This window comes from Vanrija pseudolonga, chromosome 6, assembly GCF_020906515.1.
Source record: "Vanrija pseudolonga chromosome 6, complete sequence".
Lineage (NCBI taxonomy): Eukaryota > Fungi > Basidiomycota > Tremellomycetes > Trichosporonales > Trichosporonaceae > Vanrija > Vanrija pseudolonga.
This window is the reverse complement of record NC_085854.1, coordinates 603,681-623,564: the sequence shown is the minus strand read 5'-3', so window position 1 is coordinate 623,564 and position 19,884 is coordinate 603,681. Positions and strand designations below refer to the sequence as shown.

The window sequence follows — 19,884 nt, the reverse complement described above, 5'->3', positions numbered from 1 at the left end:
CCCGTCTCGACCTCAACTCGTCGTCGTCGCTTTGCCCATTCCTTGCTCCACAACACCATGTCCACTGCCGCCCCCGACCTGCCCCCCGAGGCCCTGGAACTCGCCCAGGCGCTCCTGCACGCGTCGTCGACCGAGCCGTCCTTCACCATCGCGGCCCTGCTGGAGCGTCACGCGCCGACATGGTACCAGGACGAGGACCTCGGCTTCTCGTGCCTGCACCACGCTGCGGAGCGCCGCGAGCCCGCGATCGTGAGGCAGCTGCTGCGTGCCGGCGCGGTGTGGAACGCCGTCGACCACTGGGGCCGGACGGCGGGCGAGGTCGCCCTGAGCTTGGGGGACAAGGAGAGCTGGGAGGCGATCCGGAACGAGGGCGTGCGCTCCGAGATGCTCCACCACGCGCTCAAGGGCGACGCGGGCAACGGCGTCGTCACGCTCCGCGCAGAGGACTCGTCGTCGGCGGGCGATAACCTTGCGTTCCTGGCCAGCGAGCTCACGTGGGAGACGGGCGCGGACGGCCGCGAGCGCGTGCTCGACGCCGATGGGAACGGCGTCATGATGGGCTGGGAGGAGCCCTTGAGTGAGTTGCGAAGCAGAGCCAGCTGACGGCCAGTGCGCGAGCACGTGCGCCTCATGACAGCCGACCATCCCAAGGCTGGTGGGGGCATGTCGATTCTGAACGTCGGCTATGGTTTGGGCATTGTGAGTTGCGGCAGCTTGAGCACGGGCGGCCTGAACCCCCGGCAGGCACACTCGCTGACGCTCGCGCCCAGGTCGACCGCCTCTTCCAGTCCACCTCGCCCGCGTCGCATACCATCATCGAGGCGCACCCGCAGGTCCTGAAACACATCCGCGACACCGGCGTGGACAAGCTGCCCGGCGTGCGCATCCTCGAGGGGCGGTGGCAGGACTGGGTGGTTGGCGACAAGCTGGGCGAGCTGATCGCTGGCACCGAGGACGCGATGGGCTTTGACGCCATCTTCGTGGACACCTTTGCGGAGGGGTACGAGGGTGAGTGGGCGGAGCGTCGTCGGGAGACCAGCTGACACTCGCGCCAGACCTCAAAGCCTTCTTCGAAGTCCTCCCCGACATCCTCGAGGCCGAGGCCGGCGTCTTCTCCTTTTGGAACGGCCTGGGCGCGACCAACCCGACCATCTACGCCGTCTCGTCGTCCCTCGCCGAGCTGCACCTCGACGACGTCGGCCTCGATACTGTGTGGCACGACGTCGCGATCCCCGAGTCGCTCGCAAGCGAGGTGTGGAAGGGCGTTAGGAGACGATACTGGGAGCTGCCGGGGTACAAGCTGCCCGTGAGCAAGATGCGGCTGATGTAGGGGGCGGGTAATGGTAATTTGATGCACTGAGTAGGAATAAATGACTTGCTCATCGCGCACCTAATGACAAAATAACAGCGTCATACGACGCAGGGAAAGGATTCATTGAAAAAGATACAAGTACCAGCCTAGTATCAGAAGAAGGCGTAGCCGACAGACACGGCACCGACGACGGCACCGAGGCTGACCGAGAGCGCGCCAGCAGACGAGGGCTTGCCACCCGCGATCGGCGAGGCGGCCGCACCAGAAGCGTGCGAACCTGAAGCCGCAGAGCCCGACGCGCCAGACGAGTGCGCGCCCGGCGCACCCGCAGCATTGCCAGCGGCGCTCGATTCCGCCGCGCCCACCACCGTGGTCGTAGGCTTGACGTCCCCAGACGCGTTCAGGCTGCTGATCGCGGCCGAGGTTTCGGATTGAATAGACGAAGCGTCGGCAAGAATCGAGCTCGTGACCGAAGCAAAGTCGCCCAGCATGGAGCTCGCGAGGCCTTTGCCGCCGTCGGCGCACATGTCGAGGTTGACCTTTGCGCCTTCGATGGTCTTGGGGTCGGCGCCGGGCGCGGCCTTGACGCAGTCGTAGCATGCCTGAAGGGCGTCCTTGGTCGCGGGCTGGGGGGTCAGTGGTCGTACTCGGGGATTAAGGAGAGAGGGACAGAGGCACACGCACAGGACACGTCCCGTCGGCGTTCCATTGCGCCTGGGAGCTCTTCTGGCACTCGTTGGCGCAGGAACCGGCCTGGCGCGCGAGCAGGCTAGGTGTTTGGTGGGACAGAGCGGCGGCGTTGGCAGAGGCCGCGAGGACTGGGACGGGTTAGCGCGGCCGAGTGGTATGGGTGTGGCTTACGGGCGAAGAGGAGGGTGGAGCGGAGCATGTTAAGGAGCGTGGTGGTGAAGTGAGCGTGCGTGAAAGTGAGTTAAGAATTGACGAACAAGTCGATGAGCTGCACAAGGCCAGATTTTATACGGTTGTCCCCAGCAAGACTTTCGGGACAGCAAAAGCGTACCCCGACGCGACAACGCGACTCGACGCGACACAACACTGCGGCGATGACTGCCGGTGCCCGCCACGAGCGCCACCTTCGCGGCGCCACACCCCCACCCCGTGTGTATGAGGTGTTCTCCCGTGGCCGCTGTGATGCGACGTGCGCTCTCGTGATGTTTATTGTGGCGATTTGGGGTGCCGCTGTTCAAACGGAGGGAGGGAGAGGGTCGAACCTAGACAGCGGAGCCCTTGGGGGCGCTGCCACTCTCCCACTTCCGACATCCTTCGGTTCGGGGAGAACCTTGTCGAACGAAGTAAGACCCCGCAGGTGTTTGTTCTCGTGATTGGAAGCCGCCTACTCGCACAGACGACATGCATGATGCATGGCATATTTATGATTCTGAGCGTCGTGCTGGTAACACACCTGTGGTCTGTCTGTCATGAACGTGCCGCCGGCTCACTCACATTCCACAACTCGCTCCACACCAACAGCGCCGAGCTCCGAGCGCCAACAGCTCCGAACTTTGTCCAACCCGTGACCACCAGTAGCCTCCACCCATGACCGCCAAGCACCGGCCGTTGGAGACCATCGCCGCAGCCGCAGCGTTCCGCCGAGCACCACGAGCCGCCACGCACGCAGCCACTGCCGGAGAATGCGGCGACGGCAGTCGGACGCCGAGGAATACGGGCTCGCCTTGCCGCAGCCCTTCCACGCGTACGCGCGTCTTTGTGGGGCCGTAAATAGCGGCACTGCTGCGCAAGGGTGCCACCGTACGGTGGTGTTTCAGCGTCGCGGGCCCGATGCCCATATGTAATAGGCGTGGCCAGACTCGGGGACAAATCACCACTGGCCATTGCCGCGACGCGGGCACCGCACAATGAAGCCCGCAGTGGCGCGTGTTCTACTCGGATGCTGATTGTTCCTTGGGTGCGTTTCAGCGGGGATGCATGCACCAACTCGGATGGCGGACGACGCTGCACAAAAGGTGTGCGTGAGTCCATCAGTGCACGCCGCTTCTATGACAAGTCGAGCAAAATGGCAAAAATGTAGGCCGCCGCTCCAAGGTGACAACGCTCACCCCAGCCCGCTCAAATCCCGCCTCGAGATCCGCGAGAACTGGGACAAAGAAGGGTGCGAGTACCAGGTCGCGCTGGCCAAGCTTCGCAAGACGCTCGGCGCCGCCGTCGTCGTCGACATGGACTGGGCGATGGTGCTCGCGACCATCAAGCCGCAGTGGACGCCCGCGGACGGGCCGGTGCGCGACGTGGCGCAGAACGTGACTTTCTGGCTGAAGGTCGCGACGGATATGGTGTCGGACGCCGAGCGTGCGAAGTGGACAGCGACGCTCGTGGACAAGATTGGCGGCGAGCTGCGCCTGCTCGTCACTGTGCGTCGCGGCAGACCTGGGTGCGCGCTGACGAAAGGTCGAAAACAGCGAGGAGAACCGCCGCCACCTCGAAAACTACTGCACGTTCTACTCCGAGCGCCAGAAGTGCTTCGTGTACGAGCTGCACAAGACGCTGCTCCAACACGACTCGGAGTCGCTGCGGATGTCGCTCGAAAAGGCGTTCGACTACCGCGCGCAGTTCATCACCGCTGCCGACCAGGCGGCCGCGTTCAAGCGCGAGCGGCTAGGCGAGGACCCAACGGACGGGCAGTACGCCTCGCTCCCTCGGCCGCAGGTGAGCGCGAACGCGCTCGCGCAGGAGACGCTTCCTGTGTCCGAGACGCAGCGGCGGACGGACATCGTGTGGGCGATGCCGAACTACCGCCTCGTCCTTCGCCCTGACGAGCTCTTCCGCCTTCCGCCGTACTACATCGTCGTGCGGGCTACGGGCGCCACAGTCGAGGTGCAGGGGAGCCACTCGCTCTCGCTCGAGTTTCTGAACAATTACCTCTCGATGTGGGTGCGCGGCGGCCACAAGCCGCTCGCGGAGGTAACGCTCCACTCGTCCCCGTTCTCCTTTGAGACGGTGTACGACCGCCTCACGATCGCCCCGGCGGACGGGTTCTCGGCCCTCACGACGGTCCTGGTGCTCGTTGATGCCACCCTCGGGTACACCGAGACGTTTACCGATGGCTCCGTGTGGCAGTTTATCCGCGTGCGGGCGTTCACCAAGAGCCACTGGGGGCCTGGTGGGGTGACCTATGACCAGGCTATTGAGGAGGCGTCGGACGAGGAGACGAAGCGCAAGCTCAGGTATGAGCAGGGGATGATTCAGAAATCGTCGGCCCCTCGTTTGCCCCCTCGAATGCGACGGTTTTAAGCCTCGCTCTTCCTATGTATAGCCATTATAGCAGCACAGGATATGTGGATTGATTGATACATAACGAACGAGGAACTTCGAAAAGATTTATGCATTGACTCTGGTCACCGTCACATATCCATCGGCTGCACAAGTCTCATATCGATTGCAAGCGCGTGCTGCTTCAATCACCAGAGGTCTCAAACGTGATTCTGCGCCTCCTACAGCATCAGGCCCCTAGACAACCGCCCCCAATATCACACAATCAATAAGTTGCATAGACATCGCTACTCAGGCATTGTCACTAACAAGATCAACAAGCTTCTTGCCAACATCGCCGGTGTTCTTTCCCCAGTTCTCTGGCGTGGTCTGGAGGTAGAGAATGCCGTCCTCAATCCAGGGCTGGGCGTACTCGCCGCCGTACTTGCCGTCGCCCTGAAGCTCGGGAACAATACGGAATACGATCTTGTTGGATGGAACGGCGTCGGCAAAGGCCTCCTTGAGCATGTCGTCCTTGTCGAACTTCTGGTGCTTGAGCATGAAGAGCAAGTCCTCAAGGTAAGCCTTGGTGAGACCCGCAAGTCGGTCGTCCGCGTCGGCACGCCCGGCCGTCTTGAGAGCCGAGTACACGGCCTCGAAATTCGGCTCAAAATCAACTGCGGGGTTGTTGAGAGTCTTGCGGATATCATCCATGTTCCGCTTGGGCTCATCATCGTTTGTGTAGAACTTGTTAATGCTAACCTTGGCAGTCACGGACAGCGGGGCGAGCCCACCCTGGTCGGAAGCCGCCTCGGCCGCGGTGAGCTCCTTCAAGAGAGCCTCCTTCTCAAATCCATTCCCAGCACCGGACCACACCTTCGCCGGGTTGAAGACGATGACAATCTTGCCTTCGCGGACAGTAGGCCCACAATAGTCGTACTTCCCGTCAAGGTCGACATCAAGGCCGATTGAGTGGGTGGGGACGATACGGTTCAGCTCATCCTTAGCGGTTGGGTAGGTGTAAAATAGCTGAGACTTCATGGCGTGCGGAATGCCCTCAAAGTATCTGCACATTAGCCACAGCTTGGTTCATCGACTTACCCAAAGATAACCTCCCCGATGCGACCCTTGAACTTCGAGTTGTCGACATAGGGCGACAGCGGGAGAGGGTCCACGTCAAGCGTCCACTGGGTGCCCATGATGTCCGAGATTTCCTTCTCGAGATCCACCTTCTTGTTCTCAAAGTCGTCGCGGACTACATGAGTCGGGCCCGTGTCCAGCAAGCAAGAACTCACAGCTCTTCCGGTCGGTGAGAGGGAGCTTCGCGGGGGCAGGGAGGCGGGCAGCGACAGTCATTGTGAAGTAGGGCTGCGACAAAAACACAGGTAGTGTTGGTTGGGGTTGTAGTATGGTGAGGTGTTGGATGATTGATGTGTAGAGGAGTCCAGGTGTTAACGTGAGCTGCTTAAGTAGACGGTTCGGACGCGACGGTTCGGACGCGTCGCATCGTCGCCTCCAGTTCGGCGCGCCAAGTCGTGGCATCAAGGTGGAGGCGGTCACAATGCCGCCGTCGGGCATCGGTGCTGAGACGGTACACGCGTCCATAGTACTAACTGCAGCCTCTGCCCCATTGTCTCCCAATGTCACACACCGAAGGGCACATGAGGATGACCGCTGCGCAGATGTGGCACTGCCCCAAAAGTGATCCGCTAAAAGGTGGTGCGTATGTCTGCGGGAAGATAACGTTGCGGGCCGTAAGTCAAGGGGTTGAAGATTGTTCCAGACTGTGTTTCGTGGTGCCCGGTGATCGTCGACAAGTGGAAACCAGCGGGGCTGCCGCGTCCAAGCGAGGAACGAGAGGTGTTGCGGTGGTTGAAGAAGGGCCTGCCTGTAGGTGGAACATACTTGCTGCCCTGCGGAACGCCTTGGGGATCAATGGCATGCCCGTCGCGGCTTCGCGCGGCCGACCAGTCACCTGCGGCCGGATCTCTTCGTCCTCCCTACACCCGCTGCACGCCGTGTTTCTCGGTGAAATGTTTTCAGAGACAACCCTGGTCTCCGGCCATGAAAAGCCGTAGAAAATGGCGTTGTGACCTCGATTGTAGGTCATTGGCATGTAATGAGACGGATGGATTCCCTGGTTGTGGAGTGGGTTCGGGCTTGAGGTACTGGTGACCGCGACACGATACGCGTCACACGTCCTTCGCTGTTCGCTTGCGCTCACCTCTCGACAGTTGAGTTACCCCACTACTCCCATCCGCGCCACATCTGTGGCTCAATGCGAATGCGATTGGCCACAAACAGATCCGAGAAGTATGGAGCCACTGCCGTTAGAAGCGGGCAGGGGGACCACTCACCGTCGCGACCGACGCATCGACCTCGGCGTACGACGATACCAGGGGTGCGGTACGTTTCTCCCGGTTTTCACTGGCGTCGATGGTTTGTGTCGAGCTGGAACAATAATGTTTCGCGTTCCACCTCGCTGGGGGAGTAGCAAGGCGGGCGAGGTTGGTAGTGACCGTGGTGGCGCGTCGAGTACGGGGATACGGCGGCCGCACGCCGCATGGGCGCTCCAAACTCGCCTCTGCCCCATCCCGCACCGGGCTGTGGTCACTGTGCCCATGTAACCTTGCTCTGGCCTGTAACGAACCCCATCCCCATGGACTTGGTTGCGGCGGTATGATGGTGATTGCGTGCCCCGGAGCATGCTCGGATGCAGATGAATCCGCCGCACGCGTTTCACGCGCCGCAGCCGCGCGACGTCATGGCGATTTTACCGCAGAACCGGAGCTCGGATCTGGGCTGGCGTTGGCTTGGCGCCGGTCGTCAACGTGGGGCATCCGTCGATCACGGGGTCGGTGGAGCCGAACGAGGTCGCGGTGAACGTGGCTCCTGCCCGCGGTTTAGTTTTGCATCCCCGCTGTCGAACACGAGCTTGCGCGTTGTCTTTCCTCTTGCCTTTGGGAAGGCTGTATACTGTGCGCTTGGTTGCGTCAAAATGCTTTCTGTTGGGGGAAGTGCAGGAGCATGAAGACACGTCGCCGTACAAAGGCGTTGGCTGGGGACGTCCTTTACTCCTCATTGCCCTTCCTTGAACATAACAACGCTTCAACATGCAAGCTCCGACAGTCGTCAGCACGCAGTGAGTGTGCCTCTGCCTATAATTTGCTCACATTAGATCCCTCCAGCTCCGGATGGCAATCCGCGATCACTGGGATGCGGAGAAAAGCGCCATGAATGTCGGGATGGCCAAGCTCAAGGTCACCCTCGGCGCCGATGTGATCATCAAGCCTGAGTGGGGCATGCTTTCGTCCTCTCTCTCAAAGGCATACGAGAGGGAGGCCGATATGGTCAAGGGCGTTTCCGAGTTTGTGGCCTCCTGGCTTCTCGCTCTTGAGGAGTTGATGTCCGACGACAAGGCCGAGGCGTGGACCGAGGAGTTGATGGGCAAGCTGCCCAACGACAACCGCGTTCGAGCCTCAATCACTGTGAGTTAATGGATTCAATATTTGCTGATTCCCAGGTGAGCAACAGCGGGGAGCACCAGCACGGGTCGAGTTACTGGGACGACACGGTGAGGCAGTTTATCATCGAGATCCAGAACAAGGCGATCAGTCCGGACAGGCAGTATATCCAAGAGGCCAAGAGCACACTGTTGACGTCGTTCACGTCGCACAAGGCCGAGCCGGATGTTCCTTCGATTCCGGATGATGACTGGACCCAAGTGGATGCCACGACGCCAATCGCACCGACCTCGTCGACGACCCTGTCGCCGCTCCGCATGGCCGGCCTCGCGTCAGTCCTGCCCGTTCCCGTGCCGATGAGCATGCCCAAAGCCAAGGCGATCGAGCGGCCGGATACGCTTCTCTGCCGCCCGCCCTACTACATCACCATCGCGGGCGGGGCATCGTACCTCGAAATCCAGGGCAGCCACTCTCCCAGCCTGGAACTCATCAAGACGTACCTCGAGACGTGGGTCCGCACCGACCACAACCACTCCGGAGCGGTGAGTGTTGAGAGGGGCCTTGCTGAACTCGAAGTTGCCTCAAATCAAGATCAAGCTTCATACGTCGTCGTTCGGGTTTGGTGCCGTGTACGACAAGGTGTCTCTTGAACCGAACAACCAGGTATCCGAGGTGACCGTCCCGCTTGTCATCGCTCTTGTCGAGGGCACGCTTGGCTATCAGCTCTTGTACACTGACGCGCGGGTGTGGTCGTTCCGCCGAACCCAGGAGTTCAGGTGAGAGAGGACATCACCGCAGATGTAGCCGATGAGTGGTGTGGATTGTAAGGAGGAGGTCGTCGGAGCTGGCATGTCTTCCGCGGGCATGACATCACTCACCATGGAGACGTGCCTTATTTCTTTTGACCTGCGGCTTCCTACGCCGTTAACTACTTGACGCGCTGTCGATGAGTGCAGTCCCGTTACTCACCTCTTACTGGCGTGTCATTGAATGCAATGGTACTGCTACAGAAATGCTTGAGGCGGGTGGGATGTGAAGTGGGCGCGGATTGGGCAAGACAGACAATGTGTGTGTGTGTGGTTGTGCGCGTAACGGGTGGGATGATCCCACGCCCTGCCGCCGCCCTCCTTTATTGTCATCCAACATGCTATTCCTCGTCATCGCCCCTTTACTCTTCACACTTCACTCCCCTCTCTATTCCATTCTCGCACCCTTCGACTCACTACATAAAACCCCTCGTCACTCTGTCCCTTGCCTCATTCTCAACCTCTCATCATTCACACTCCCACTTCACCCAACATGGAGGCATCAGCGGAGGCGATAGACGACCTCTTGGCCGTTCGCCTATACCCACCCTACTCGCAGTCAAGTCTCATGGCCTACCTTATGACCTTTGAGCCAGCGGCGACCAAGAGTGGCCTCTTCTCCACCACCCCCAAGAATATCGACGTCAAGCACGCCAAGGGTCGCTTCTTCCTCGAGACCCTCCCGACCATCATCCGCGACGCGGTCATCAAGCGCATTCCAAACGACCAGCCGCTCACCTTCGGCCTGGCTCGTGAGGCGTATTTGAGGGTGGCCGAGGGTATGAAAAACGGCGATTTGGACTACGGAGCCCAGCCGTGGCACCGCGCCGTCTCACGTCTTAGGCCGGGAAAGCCCATCAAGTGGCCGGCGGCCAAGAGACTCGAGGCCGAGACCAGCACCAAGGGTCCCGTAGCCAGCACCCAGGCCACCCAACCACCGCGCACCCACAAGACGGCCGAGTCTAGCTCCGACGAGGATACCCCCGACACTTCATTCTCGAGCACCGAACTCGACCTGATTCAAACGTCAAAGTACAACTCCTTGAACGATGCGCTCAAGTCAGCTCGCGACCACCTCCCCGTTGGCGAGCGTGCCGGACTCGACAAGATCGTGGCATCGGCTCTTGAGCAAATCACAACATTCCTTCAAGCCCAGTCGACCATCTCAAATGAGCACGAATCAAATGGACAAGCCAATTCTTCAAATGCCCCCGCCAGACCAGCGCAGCCATCCAACCCCGCGGAGCTCAGTGGCGCACTTCCGACCGTTCCCCCTACAGCAGCGTCGACTGGCCGTGAAGTGACCGAGTCGGCTGAGGAGGACGACGACGACGAGAAGCCGGCCACCAGGGCTTTGACGGTTCACACTTCTACAGGCGAGTTCACTACTCGCGACTACCGCTTTTCCAACATCACTCTCGTTCTCGACGACACCGCTTCTCACCACGTGATGCTATGGTCCGGCATGCTTGTCGACAGCTTGACAACTGATAAAGTCGAGTTCAGCTCAGTCAAGTTTGGAATCGACCGCGTGCCCCTCGACACTGCGGGCAAGATTTACATCAGTGACAAAGAGGAAGTGGGCGAAAACCTGGGCGTCGAGATAGCAGAAGTCTACTTTGGTATTGTTTCCGCCACCCGCATGTCCAGCAACATCCTGTCCGAGCGTATCCTGCTGGAGCAGGGCTTTGTGAGGCACACCTCGGAGTCGGGCACCCGTCATCTCTACCACACCACTTCGGGACTCTGCTTCAACATCCACGAGCGTGATGGGCAGGAGGTCATTCTGGCGACTGCTTGGTGGGGATGGGAGTAAGCAACATACTTTGGGAGCCGTGGTCCTTGCATCCTAGCCTGGTTTATAGCTTGCATATGTTCATGCACACACAAAGCAAGAAATGCATGTTGACAAGTGTCATGTCGCATACCCGTGCTTGCGGAGCAGACGCGTTTGATTTGTTTTTGTGCCACACTCGTCTCTGCTGGTGGACGGGCGCTTTTACGAGGGCGACAGAGACACACACCAACCTCTCGTCACACTCGCACTCGACACACACTCGCAATCCACTTCATCATCTCTTGTTCATCCTCATACTTCCCACCTCATCCTCATACTTCCCACCTCATCCTCACTCCCGTCATCATCACCACTCTCGCACTCTGCTCCCCCGCCCCCACCCCGACACTCGTGACCCCACCGCACGGGTGGACCAACCACTCGCCACCCACTCGTCACGCCCTCGACACTGGCCCCAACAAGTCACCTACCACCATAGCCTCACTCCCCACTTCAACTCACTCGTCCTCTCGAACCCCTCGGCAGCTATCACTGCTCATCCTGACCGTGCACAGCCATGTCCGACGGCGCAGAAGCGCAGCGGAAGCGGAGCATGGAGGGGCAGCGCACGGCGGAGAGGACGGCCAAGGTCAACATACTCTCCCTCCGTCTCGAACCCCCTTATACAACGTCAACCCTCATCGAGCACATGCGCATATTTGAGATGAACTCGGTCAAGATTGCCTCCGTATTCGGCTCCACCAACACCGCACGGGGTCGCGTTCGCGGCCAACTCCTCCTGGAAACCCTCCCCCAACACATCGCGCGGGCGGTCAATAAGCGTGATCAGCACATCACCTTCAAGAGGGCCAAGGCTGCCTTCTTGGACGTGGCCCGTGAGGCTGGTCACCTGCCCGTCGTCGACGAGCCAAAGTGGGGACCGCACCCGTTCCTCGACATCCTGGAGTCGCTTCGGCCCGGGGACATCTTCCCTCACGTGAACCAGAAAGGCATCGTGGAGGAGCCAACCCGAACAGCAACCCCCGTCGCGCCGGACCCTGATGACGTTGCGAGTGCTAACGAAGATGGTGACAAAGAACAAGCTGGGGCCGAAGCCGAAATCGGGGCCGGTAGCGACGGTGACAGCGACGCTGTGGCCGAGATCCTCAATGACGGTATGCCCATCATCCTTCGGCTGTACCTTGTCCCGCGGCAGAAACCGCGCTCCCTGTGCTCGTACTGTTCCGACATCGAGGACGACCATGACATCGACGACTGTCCCGACAAGGCGTCGGGCACTCTCCCACGCAACCGTCTCGCCCTCGCCGTGTACAACAATCCCCACGGCACCATTCCCGCCGAGCTCGACTTTGGGCTCTTCATCCAGGCCCCGGCAGCCGATCGCTTCGGCAACATCGAAACAGCCACCATTTTCCTCGCACCGTATACTACCACCGAAGGCCAGGTGCACGTTGTGCGGGACTATTCGCTCCTCATCAACCCTCAGCCCATCTACGCTGTTTCGCTCAAGCGGATCGGATCCAACGAGGTGGTTCGAAGCAGCCTCAAGGGCTCGGTTATCCTCCATTTTGGCGGTTACTGGTGTGGCAGTCCCGATGGTGGGGCAGGCATCGTCATCCACGACGTGTACTACGTTCCCGACGCGCCGTGCAACGCACTCTCGATCCATGCCCTCGGCGACCAGTGGAAGGTCTTCGACAACCAGCGCCTGCTTCAAGGTCCCAACTGCGAGGCTATGCTCGCTCGGTTCCCAAACGGCCTTCTCGCGGCCCAGCTCCCCGCCATCCTCGGCCCGAATGACAACCTGTCGCCCCCACCCGAGTGGAACACGCAGTCGTCATTCTGCATTGGGTACGCCCGTGAGACTGTCGCGGACAAGGGAAAGATGAAGGACGAGCTGCCACTGGACCGGCCGCCGGTCGTACCCAAGGTCCCCACGACCAACAAGAAAAAGTTCACCGACCGACCGCCACCCCCTCATCTCGACCGCAAGGACGATGGCCCAGTCTCACGTGTGCCAGCCGAGGCAGCCGACGTCGACATGGAAGAGGACATGGTGCTCGATACCGACGAGGAGACATCCACGAAATCGGTGCCCTCGCAACAGGCTGCAGCACCCAAGCTCAAACCTCCGAGTTCGCCAGCGGAGATTGACGGCCCCACCCCAGCCCTCATGATCCACACCACGACCGGAACACTGTTCTCCCTCAAGCGGTGCAGCACCCCCGCCTCATTCAGTCTCGACCCCACGGCATCGCACCACGTCGTCAGATCGGACAAGTTCACCTCGACGCACGGAGAAGCAGCCCCCGAGGTGACGTTCAGCTCCCAGAACCTCCACATTCCACCCACCATGCTCAACGCCTCGTCGACCGTCATCCTCTCGGAGCGGTACGACCCCAAGGACCCGAGCGATATCATCGGCGTCGAGATCCCCGATGTCTACTTTGCAGACGGCCGCATCAATGGGTGGTTGAACATCCTCTCCGAGCCGCTTCTTACGAAGCAAGGTTGGGTGGTGAACTGTGAGGCGCGTGTGCTCCGCCACCCCAAGTCTGGTGTCTCGTTTGAGATCCAGGAGACCGTCGGCATGGACTTTGTTCTGGTGTGCACTTGGCAGTTGGAGTAGGGGACTGGTACCACTGAGTACTGGGGACAATGTTGTAGCTTGTGAATGCAGAGACTTGCACTGTAGCATAGGCTGGGTATGTTGTGCGCACATGCCGATACCGATGGAGGGATCATCGCACCACGGGCGTCGACGACGTGACGACATAAACAATGTCACTGAACATTGTCGCCCCTCGTGAAATCACAAACATCACACCTCACCACGTCACACCACCTCGCACCTCATCAGTCTTGTCAACTCCAATACATAACCCTCACCTCCTCGCCTTCACCCTCTCATCCCAGAGCACCATGGACGCCGCAACCCAACGCGAGCGCCAACGTGCACGCGCGCACCTCCTCTCGCTCCGCCTCAGTCCCCCGTTCACGACCGAGTCCCTCATACTCCACCTCCAGGCGTTCGAGGAAATCGTGAACACCGCGTTCCCGCACTGCGTCCGTCCCAAGGAGTCGCAGCCGGCCAAGGAGCAGCCGAAGGGCGGCAAGCCCGACCCCGTCCCCTCCGTGCGCTGGCTCTTCTTCCTCGAGACGCTCCCCGAGAGCATTGCGCAGGCAGTCACGGACCACACGTATAGCACCGTGTACGCCGACCTCCGGATGGCGTATATCGCCGTCTGCTGCGCCGTGGACGACCTCGCGGTCGAGCAGCGGTACGGGCCGCAGGCGTACCATGACAAGATTGCGGCCCTTCGTCTTGGCGACCCGCTCCTCCTCATTGACGAGGCCAACTCTGGTCGGAAGACGTGCGCCAAAAGCGTCACGCCCAAGCTCAAGAAGGAGGCCAAGGCCAAGACAAAGGTCAAGAAGCAGCCGCTCGGCGAGTCGACCACGCATAACCTTCCCGACGCGCCACCTCCAGGCCTCTTCGAGTCACTCGCCGCCCCCAAGATCAAGCCGGCACCCATCCCACCGCTCAGCACCAAAGTTGTCCCTGTGGAACGCATGACCGTCCCTGGTCCTGTCTGGTCGTCACCTGTGCCAGCTACCGCCGGGAACACCAAGGGCAAGACCAAGCCGCCGCGCCAGCCCCGACTGACGGTCCACACCGCCGCAGGCGACCGCCTGGTCCCCAAGCCGTCCCTCTCCCGTGCCATTGCTGCCAGCTTCATCCTCGACCCCACCGCGACCGAGCACTTCGTGCAGCGCGACCTCCTCCCTCTCGCGACCAAGGGTGAGCGCGTGCTCTTTGCCTCCAAGATCCTCGAGGCGCATAGCACCGTTGTTCGCGCAGCAAGCCTCTTCCTCTCGCCCCTTGGCGAGATCAACGCAGTTGAGGTTTCGAACGTCTACACGGCCGAGAACAAGCATGAGACCCGCCTCAACGTGCTCTCCGTGCCGCGACTGCATGAGAACGGATGGGTGATCAACCGCCTCCGCCTGGGCTCGGACACGCTGCACCACCCCGCGTCCGGGGCCGCGTTCAAGATTGAGCGGCTGAGAGGTGGTGAGGAGGCGGTGCTTGTTACCTCTTGGTGGGGGTGGTGATGGTGCATGAGGTGCCCTTCTGGCTGAATGTTATGTAGTACGTGAAATGCAGACACAGACCCGTGGAACGGTGTTTTTTTGTGATTTTGTGGAGTGCCACATTCGCGGGTGGAGTCAAACTTGGGCGCGCATCGGGCAGCATACAAAGGGCCGCGACGACGCGTTCCACTTCTCTTTCAACCACTTGCTCATACACATCCTTCCACCTCACCTCCATCACCTCACCCCACCTCCACCCTCTCTTGGCCCTTGGCCACCGTCACCATGCCCACCCACCACAGCAAGACCAAAGCCAGGCGCTCTTCTCTCCTGTCCCTCAGGCTGTCGCCACCGTACACTGCCGGCGCGCTCAAGACCCACCTAAGGATCTTTGAGGACCACGACCAGATCCTCCGGGAGCTCGTGCCCGACAAGGACCGCCTGCGCATCATCAAGGCGCAGCTCTTCCTCGAGTCGTTGTCCATTGAAATCTCGGAGGCGCTTACAGAGAACCGCACCTTCCCCGAACCAGTCACGTACCACAAGGTACGCTCTGCGTACGTCCAGCTCAAGCCGCGCGCGGTCCCCAGTCGGCCGCTCGAGTACGGCCCCCAGCCCGTCCATCAGCGCTTGGCTGCACTGGAGCCCGGACAGATCCTCTGCGACGTCGACGACCTCTCGACACAGGTCGCTCATCTCCGTCTCAACGAGACCCCAAAGCGCACCCACATCAGATTCCCCGACACTCCAAAGGCCATCGCACAGCTCGACGCCGACACGAGCTCAGACGAATCAGACTCGAGCTATCGCCCCTCCACCAGCGACGAGGAGAGCTCTGACGAAGACGACGAGGAAGGCTACACCTCGGACGAGCACTCGCACCAGGAGCTTGGAGCCTCCTCAGCCCCCTCTGTCGCTGACAACGCGACGCCGTCCGGCACCGACGAGCTCAACGTCTTCGTCCCCGTGCCTGATGCGCCAGACGCTTCACTTCACCCTCGTTGGAAGGTATTTGACGCAGTCATCAACACCGCCCGCACCAAGCTCGATCACCGTGATCAACCAATCTTCGACAGGCGCGTCGACACTGAGCTCGGCAACCTCGCCGCTGCGCTGGCGGCATGGCAGCCCCACTCCACTCCACCTGTCCCGCTCAGTACAACGACCAAGAAGCACACGTCTCACTATGACCTGCGCGAGATCACTCTCGTCATCGACGAGACGGCGACTCACCATGTCGTCACGCCCGGCTACCTCATGGCCAGGCGCAAGGGCCCCAAGGTCACTTTCTCGTCTACAACCTTGGGTGTTGACCCCGTCACACTCAGTTCTATTGGCAAGCTCTTCATCTCGGGTGTTCAAGACACCAGTAGCAAGGGAGACCTCGTTGGCATCGAGATCAAGAACGTTTATGTGGGCGGCGCGTCCCGCGTTGGCTCAGAGTTCAACATCCTGTCCAAGACCCTTCTCGTACAGCAAGGTTGGGTGTTCGAGACATCAACGACCAGAGAATTGCTCTTGCACTCCGAGTCAGGCGTCTCGTTCGACATTAAGAAGAGTGGACTCGTTGGCGGCAAGGAGGGCATGGACGAGATTGTGGCATGCGCGTGGTGGCGCTTGGACGAGTAGAGGTCGCTTTGGACATGTCTCTTGTCACATTACATAGGAACAGTAGCATTGGATGGTAGTAGGCCTATAAGGCACATGTGGATATGAATATATACAATTGTATAAGCATCCTTGTATGGTGGCAAGTCGCTGCTGATTTGCCGCCACAACCACACGCCGGCATCGCCACACTGGCCGGCGCCCTTGTGTGTGCACCGTCAGCCAACATCGACCTCCTGACTCGCGCGACTCGCGCTCTTGCATTTCCCATTTTACTACCACCTCTTTACCTACATCACTCTTCCTTCCATCCCCCACCGCTCACAGAACTCCACCCGTTAGCTCCAGCCCCACTCACACCTCTCCACCAGCCCACCATGCCGTCCTACACCATACCCCAGCTCTCCCTCGCCAACACGCTCAAGCAGCACCTCGAGGCCTTCGAGAAGTCCGTCACGATCTTCAACGACACCAACCCGGACCACGAGCACGTCAAGGCGCACCTCTTCCTCGAGACGCTTCCCCCCGGCATCCGCGCGGAAGTCACCAGCCGCCTGGGACCCTTCTGGCTCCTCCTGCCTCTCAAGTTTACCGACGTCCGCGCCGCTTTTGTCGCCGTCTCTGAGAGCATGGATGGCGGCGGTGGTGGAGAACGCAAGCCGTACCATGACCTCGTCCAGGTTTGGAATCGTGCCGACACTGGGGACGACACTGGGGACGACACTGCCGCCCTGGGTGACGAGGGCGCGACGCAGGCGAACAATGCCGTCGATGGCGGCACCCAACACACGCCCGACACGCCCGCCCCGTCGGCGGTGATTGTCGCCCCTCGTGCGCCCACCCCAGCCCCCGACGCCCCCTCGTTTTTCCAAGCCGCCCTCGACAAGGCGCGCGCTATTCTTCCTCCAGGCGACCAGCTCGCCTTTGAAGTAGCGATGATCAATGCCGCGAAGGCGCTGAACGCGCTTGCCGACGACTGGATCAATGTGACCACCGGCGAGTCGATACCCACGAGTGACGCCGTCGTCGGCGCCATGACAGCGCGCCTGAGTGACACCCTCGATACGCTTCACCAGCTGGGTGACGAGATTAGCAGCGCGCAGAGTTCGCTCGACTTTGGCACTTCCGAGTCGGGGAGCACTGGTGCTAGCGACTTGGCTGAGCCCACCGAGACCTCGGCCTCGCGCTCTGACAAGTCGAAGAGCGCGGTCTCCACTGAGGACGCGGTCACGATTTCGACGGAAACCGGCACTCTCTCGTCCGATTCAACCGAAGCCGAGCTCATGCCGCACTGGGGCCCGTTCAAGTACCTCGGCACGACGGCCGTCTCTCCCTCCAAGAACCGCGAGCGCCTGATCTTCATCATCGACCGCCGAGGTTCGCAGCACGTAATCCAGTCGACTGCGCTCCTTCACGGAGGAGCCCCCTGCCGTTTTGCATTCCCGTTTAAGTCTCAGGCCCTGGGCATCCAGACCGTCTACCTCGACACAAAGGGACATATCATGATGTCCAAGCCGCCCCGCAACAATGGCAAGCCGCCATCCTCGCCTGACGGCCTGATCGACCTCGACAACGTGTTCGCGTGCCCCCAGTCACCGGGGTTCAACGTTCTCTCCAAGAACAAGCTCGTCCAGACCGGATGAGAAGTCAACTACAAGACGAGGAACCTCACCCACCTCAAGTCGGGCATCACGTTCCCTCTGCAGCTCGTGGACGGGAAGGACGTGATCGTCGTTACGGCGTGGGGTGGGCTGGGGCTTGCCCACGCCGCCAACCGCACCTCCCGGACGTTGGAGAGGTGAGGTATGGGCCAAGAAGTGGTGTGTACTTCCCACGATGAGCAATGTTCGAACATGTGGGACGCGAGCAGATGATTGGTGCCCCGCGCCTGGGTGACATCTGCTACAACCAGCGACTCACGACGCTCCCACCATGCTGGCCACTGACGGGGTTCCATTCCTCAATCTCACGGACACCCTCCGGCAAACCCCGTTCCTTCAATGAGCGGTGTCCATCTCCGTGACTATGACTAGGACGTCGGTGTCGACTCTTACACCTAGTATGTCAGCGAAGCCGACGATGACGCCATGGAGGTGGAGGCCGTCATGTCCCGTTGGGTGTTACGTTCGGCATTGCCGCTATGGTGACCGGTTACTCGTATCCGCGGTTGTTTGGTTCGGCTTGGAGGCGCCGCTGGCGAAGAGGTCGCTGCAGGTGAGCGCCGTCACGTCGACGCGCGAATTCTGCATGATCACGTCAACTGCTGCCGCTAGGTAGCTGCAGCGGCAGTCGCAAGCTGTCTAAATGGATGGAGACCAGTGTGCATACGCGAGGCTAACGCATGCACCAAGTGATACCAAGGTTTGTTCGGCCAGTCGCCGCACCCTCCCTGGGTTAGTGGCGGCGGTTGTCGGCAGTTGCAGGCGCCTCTTGGCGTGGATGAAATCATATCACGCAATCATCCGGATATTCGCCATTATCGCGCGGCGAGTCCGTCGACGAGATACATATCAGCGGCATGCCACGCCATGCACAGGCACTCTCTTCCCCACACTCGCGCCACCACACCTACGCCATGACTATCGACACTGCGAACCCGCTGATCGTGTACGGCCTCGCGCTGGAGAAGAACCAGGACATCAATGTCGGGCCTTATGCGTGGAAGACGGAGGTTGACCTCGGGTATGTGGCGTGCGTAGAGTAAGGCAACTCTGACGCCCGCAGCACCCTCGGCATCCCGTACAAGCTCGTCGGGCGCACGTACGACGAGATCCGGGGCTCGTTCGAGGGCGAGACGGGTAACCCCAAGGTGACGGTCCCGACGATCGTCACCGACGAGGGCTACATCACCGACTCGTGGGTGATTGCCGAGTGGGTGAGTCACGCGGATGGCATCGTTATCGGCCCTGGCGTCGCCCTCGTACTGTACCTGACACCCTACGCAGCTCGAGTCCAAGTACGGCAAGCCGGAGCGCTCGCTCTTCGGCGGCAGCGAGGAGGGCAAGGCGTTTGCGCGCTTCATCAACCTGTGGGCGGACAATGACCTCGGGGACCAGGTCAAGATTCTCTTCGCGCCTTGGGTAAGTCGGGCGCAGCCCCTCCCTGCCAAAGCTCACCCCACCCGCAGCTCTACCAGGCGCAGGACCCCGTCTCGGCCGGCTGGTTCCGCAAGACCAAGCTCGGCGACAGCCAGGAAGCGGTCGACGGGCTGGTCAAGGCGAGCAAGGACCCGCAGTGGGTCGACAACCAGTCCGCGGTCGTGCGCGACAAGCTGCAGACGCTCGAGAAGCAGCTCGCGCTCAACAAGGAGGCGGGGCGCGGGCCGTTCATCGCGGGCACAGAGTACCCCACCCACGCGGACGCGGCCGTGTTTGGCTGGTATGCGGCTTCGGCGGCGGTGCGCCCGTACGACCTCGTCGAGAAGATCTGGAACCACGAGTCGCTGCCCCTTGTTTCGGGGTGGGTTAAGGATGTGAGCCGCGTCTCGGGGGTCAAGGTCACGTACCCTTACTAGATTTGTGGAGAGGTTGATTCAGAAGAGACAAGGCAGTTCGTGACTGAGTGGCCGCAATGAGT

General features: G+C 60.8%; 10 protein-coding genes across 10 annotated transcripts; 8 read left to right on the top strand and 2 right to left on the bottom strand.

Moving 5' to 3' along the window:
• Window positions 1–57: 57 nt before the first annotated feature.
• On the top strand, window positions 58–1,366 carry RMT2 (Protein arginine N-methyltransferase 2; the record flags this gene model as incomplete). Its single annotated transcript, XM_062774547.1, has 4 exons — window positions 58–577; window positions 611–699; window positions 771–1,008; window positions 1,056–1,366. 4 exons carry the CDS (start codon window positions 58–60, stop codon window positions 1,328–1,330), a joined length of 1,122 nt encoding a protein of 373 aa, XP_062630531.1. The 3' UTR covers window positions 1,331–1,366.
• Window positions 1,367–1,464: 98 nt separating this feature from the next.
• On the bottom strand, window positions 1,465–2,201 carry LOC62_06G008023 (uncharacterized protein; the record flags this gene model as incomplete). The annotated part of the gene is made up of 3 exons (XM_062774546.1): window positions 1,465–1,938; window positions 1,997–2,130; window positions 2,174–2,201. The coding sequence occupies 3 exons, from the start codon at window positions 2,199–2,201 to the stop codon at window positions 1,465–1,467; spliced, it is 636 nt and encodes a 211-aa protein (XP_062630530.1).
• Window positions 2,202–3,273: 1,072 nt separating this feature from the next.
• LOC62_06G008022 (uncharacterized protein) lies at window positions 3,274–4,579 on the top strand (the record flags this gene model as incomplete). Its single annotated transcript, XM_062774545.1, has 3 exons — window positions 3,274–3,299; window positions 3,396–3,699; window positions 3,737–4,579. The coding sequence occupies 3 exons, from the start codon at window positions 3,274–3,276 to the stop codon at window positions 4,577–4,579; spliced, it is 1,173 nt and encodes a 390-aa protein (XP_062630529.1).
• Window positions 4,580–4,849: 270 nt separating this feature from the next.
• Window positions 4,850–5,893, bottom strand: LOC62_06G008021 (uncharacterized protein; the record flags this gene model as incomplete). The annotated part of the gene is made up of 3 exons (XM_062774544.1): window positions 4,850–5,603; window positions 5,639–5,792; window positions 5,833–5,893. The coding sequence occupies 3 exons, from the start codon at window positions 5,891–5,893 to the stop codon at window positions 4,850–4,852; spliced, it is 969 nt and encodes a 322-aa protein (XP_062630528.1).
• A 1,757-nt stretch (window positions 5,894–7,650) lies between these two features.
• Window positions 7,651–8,781, top strand: LOC62_06G008020 (uncharacterized protein; the record flags this gene model as incomplete). The annotated part of the gene is made up of 4 exons (XM_062774543.1): window positions 7,651–7,679; window positions 7,716–8,025; window positions 8,061–8,543; window positions 8,578–8,781. The coding sequence occupies 4 exons, from the start codon at window positions 7,651–7,653 to the stop codon at window positions 8,779–8,781; spliced, it is 1,026 nt and encodes a 341-aa protein (XP_062630527.1).
• A 519-nt stretch (window positions 8,782–9,300) lies between these two features.
• LOC62_06G008019 (uncharacterized protein) lies at window positions 9,301–10,623 on the top strand (the record flags this gene model as incomplete). The annotated part of the gene is made up of 1 exon (XM_062774542.1): window positions 9,301–10,623. The coding sequence occupies one exon, from the start codon at window positions 9,301–9,303 to the stop codon at window positions 10,621–10,623; it is 1,323 nt and encodes a 440-aa protein (XP_062630526.1).
• Window positions 10,624–11,161: 538 nt separating this feature from the next.
• On the top strand, window positions 11,162–13,234 carry LOC62_06G008018 (uncharacterized protein; the record flags this gene model as incomplete). Its single annotated transcript, XM_062774541.1, has 1 exon — window positions 11,162–13,234. The coding sequence occupies one exon, from the start codon at window positions 11,162–11,164 to the stop codon at window positions 13,232–13,234; it is 2,073 nt and encodes a 690-aa protein (XP_062630525.1).
• A 293-nt stretch (window positions 13,235–13,527) lies between these two features.
• Window positions 13,528–16,329, top strand: LOC62_06G008017 (uncharacterized protein; the record flags this gene model as incomplete). Its single annotated transcript, XM_062774540.1, has 2 exons — window positions 13,528–14,708; window positions 15,003–16,329. The coding sequence occupies 2 exons, from the start codon at window positions 13,528–13,530 to the stop codon at window positions 16,327–16,329; spliced, it is 2,508 nt and encodes an 835-aa protein (XP_062630524.1).
• Window positions 16,330–16,685: 356 nt separating this feature from the next.
• On the top strand, window positions 16,686–17,951 carry LOC62_06G008016 (uncharacterized protein; the record flags this gene model as incomplete). Its single annotated transcript, XM_062774539.1, has 1 exon — window positions 16,686–17,951. One exon carries the CDS (start codon window positions 16,686–16,688, stop codon window positions 17,949–17,951), a length of 1,266 nt encoding a protein of 421 aa, XP_062630523.1.
• Window positions 17,952–18,883: 932 nt separating this feature from the next.
• ligE (Beta-etherase) lies at window positions 18,884–19,822 on the top strand (the record flags this gene model as incomplete). The annotated part of the gene is made up of 4 exons (XM_062774538.1): window positions 18,884–18,999; window positions 19,033–19,183; window positions 19,254–19,388; window positions 19,436–19,822. The coding sequence occupies 4 exons, from the start codon at window positions 18,884–18,886 to the stop codon at window positions 19,820–19,822; spliced, it is 789 nt and encodes a 262-aa protein (XP_062630522.1).
• Between the last annotated feature and the right edge of the window lie 62 nt (window positions 19,823–19,884).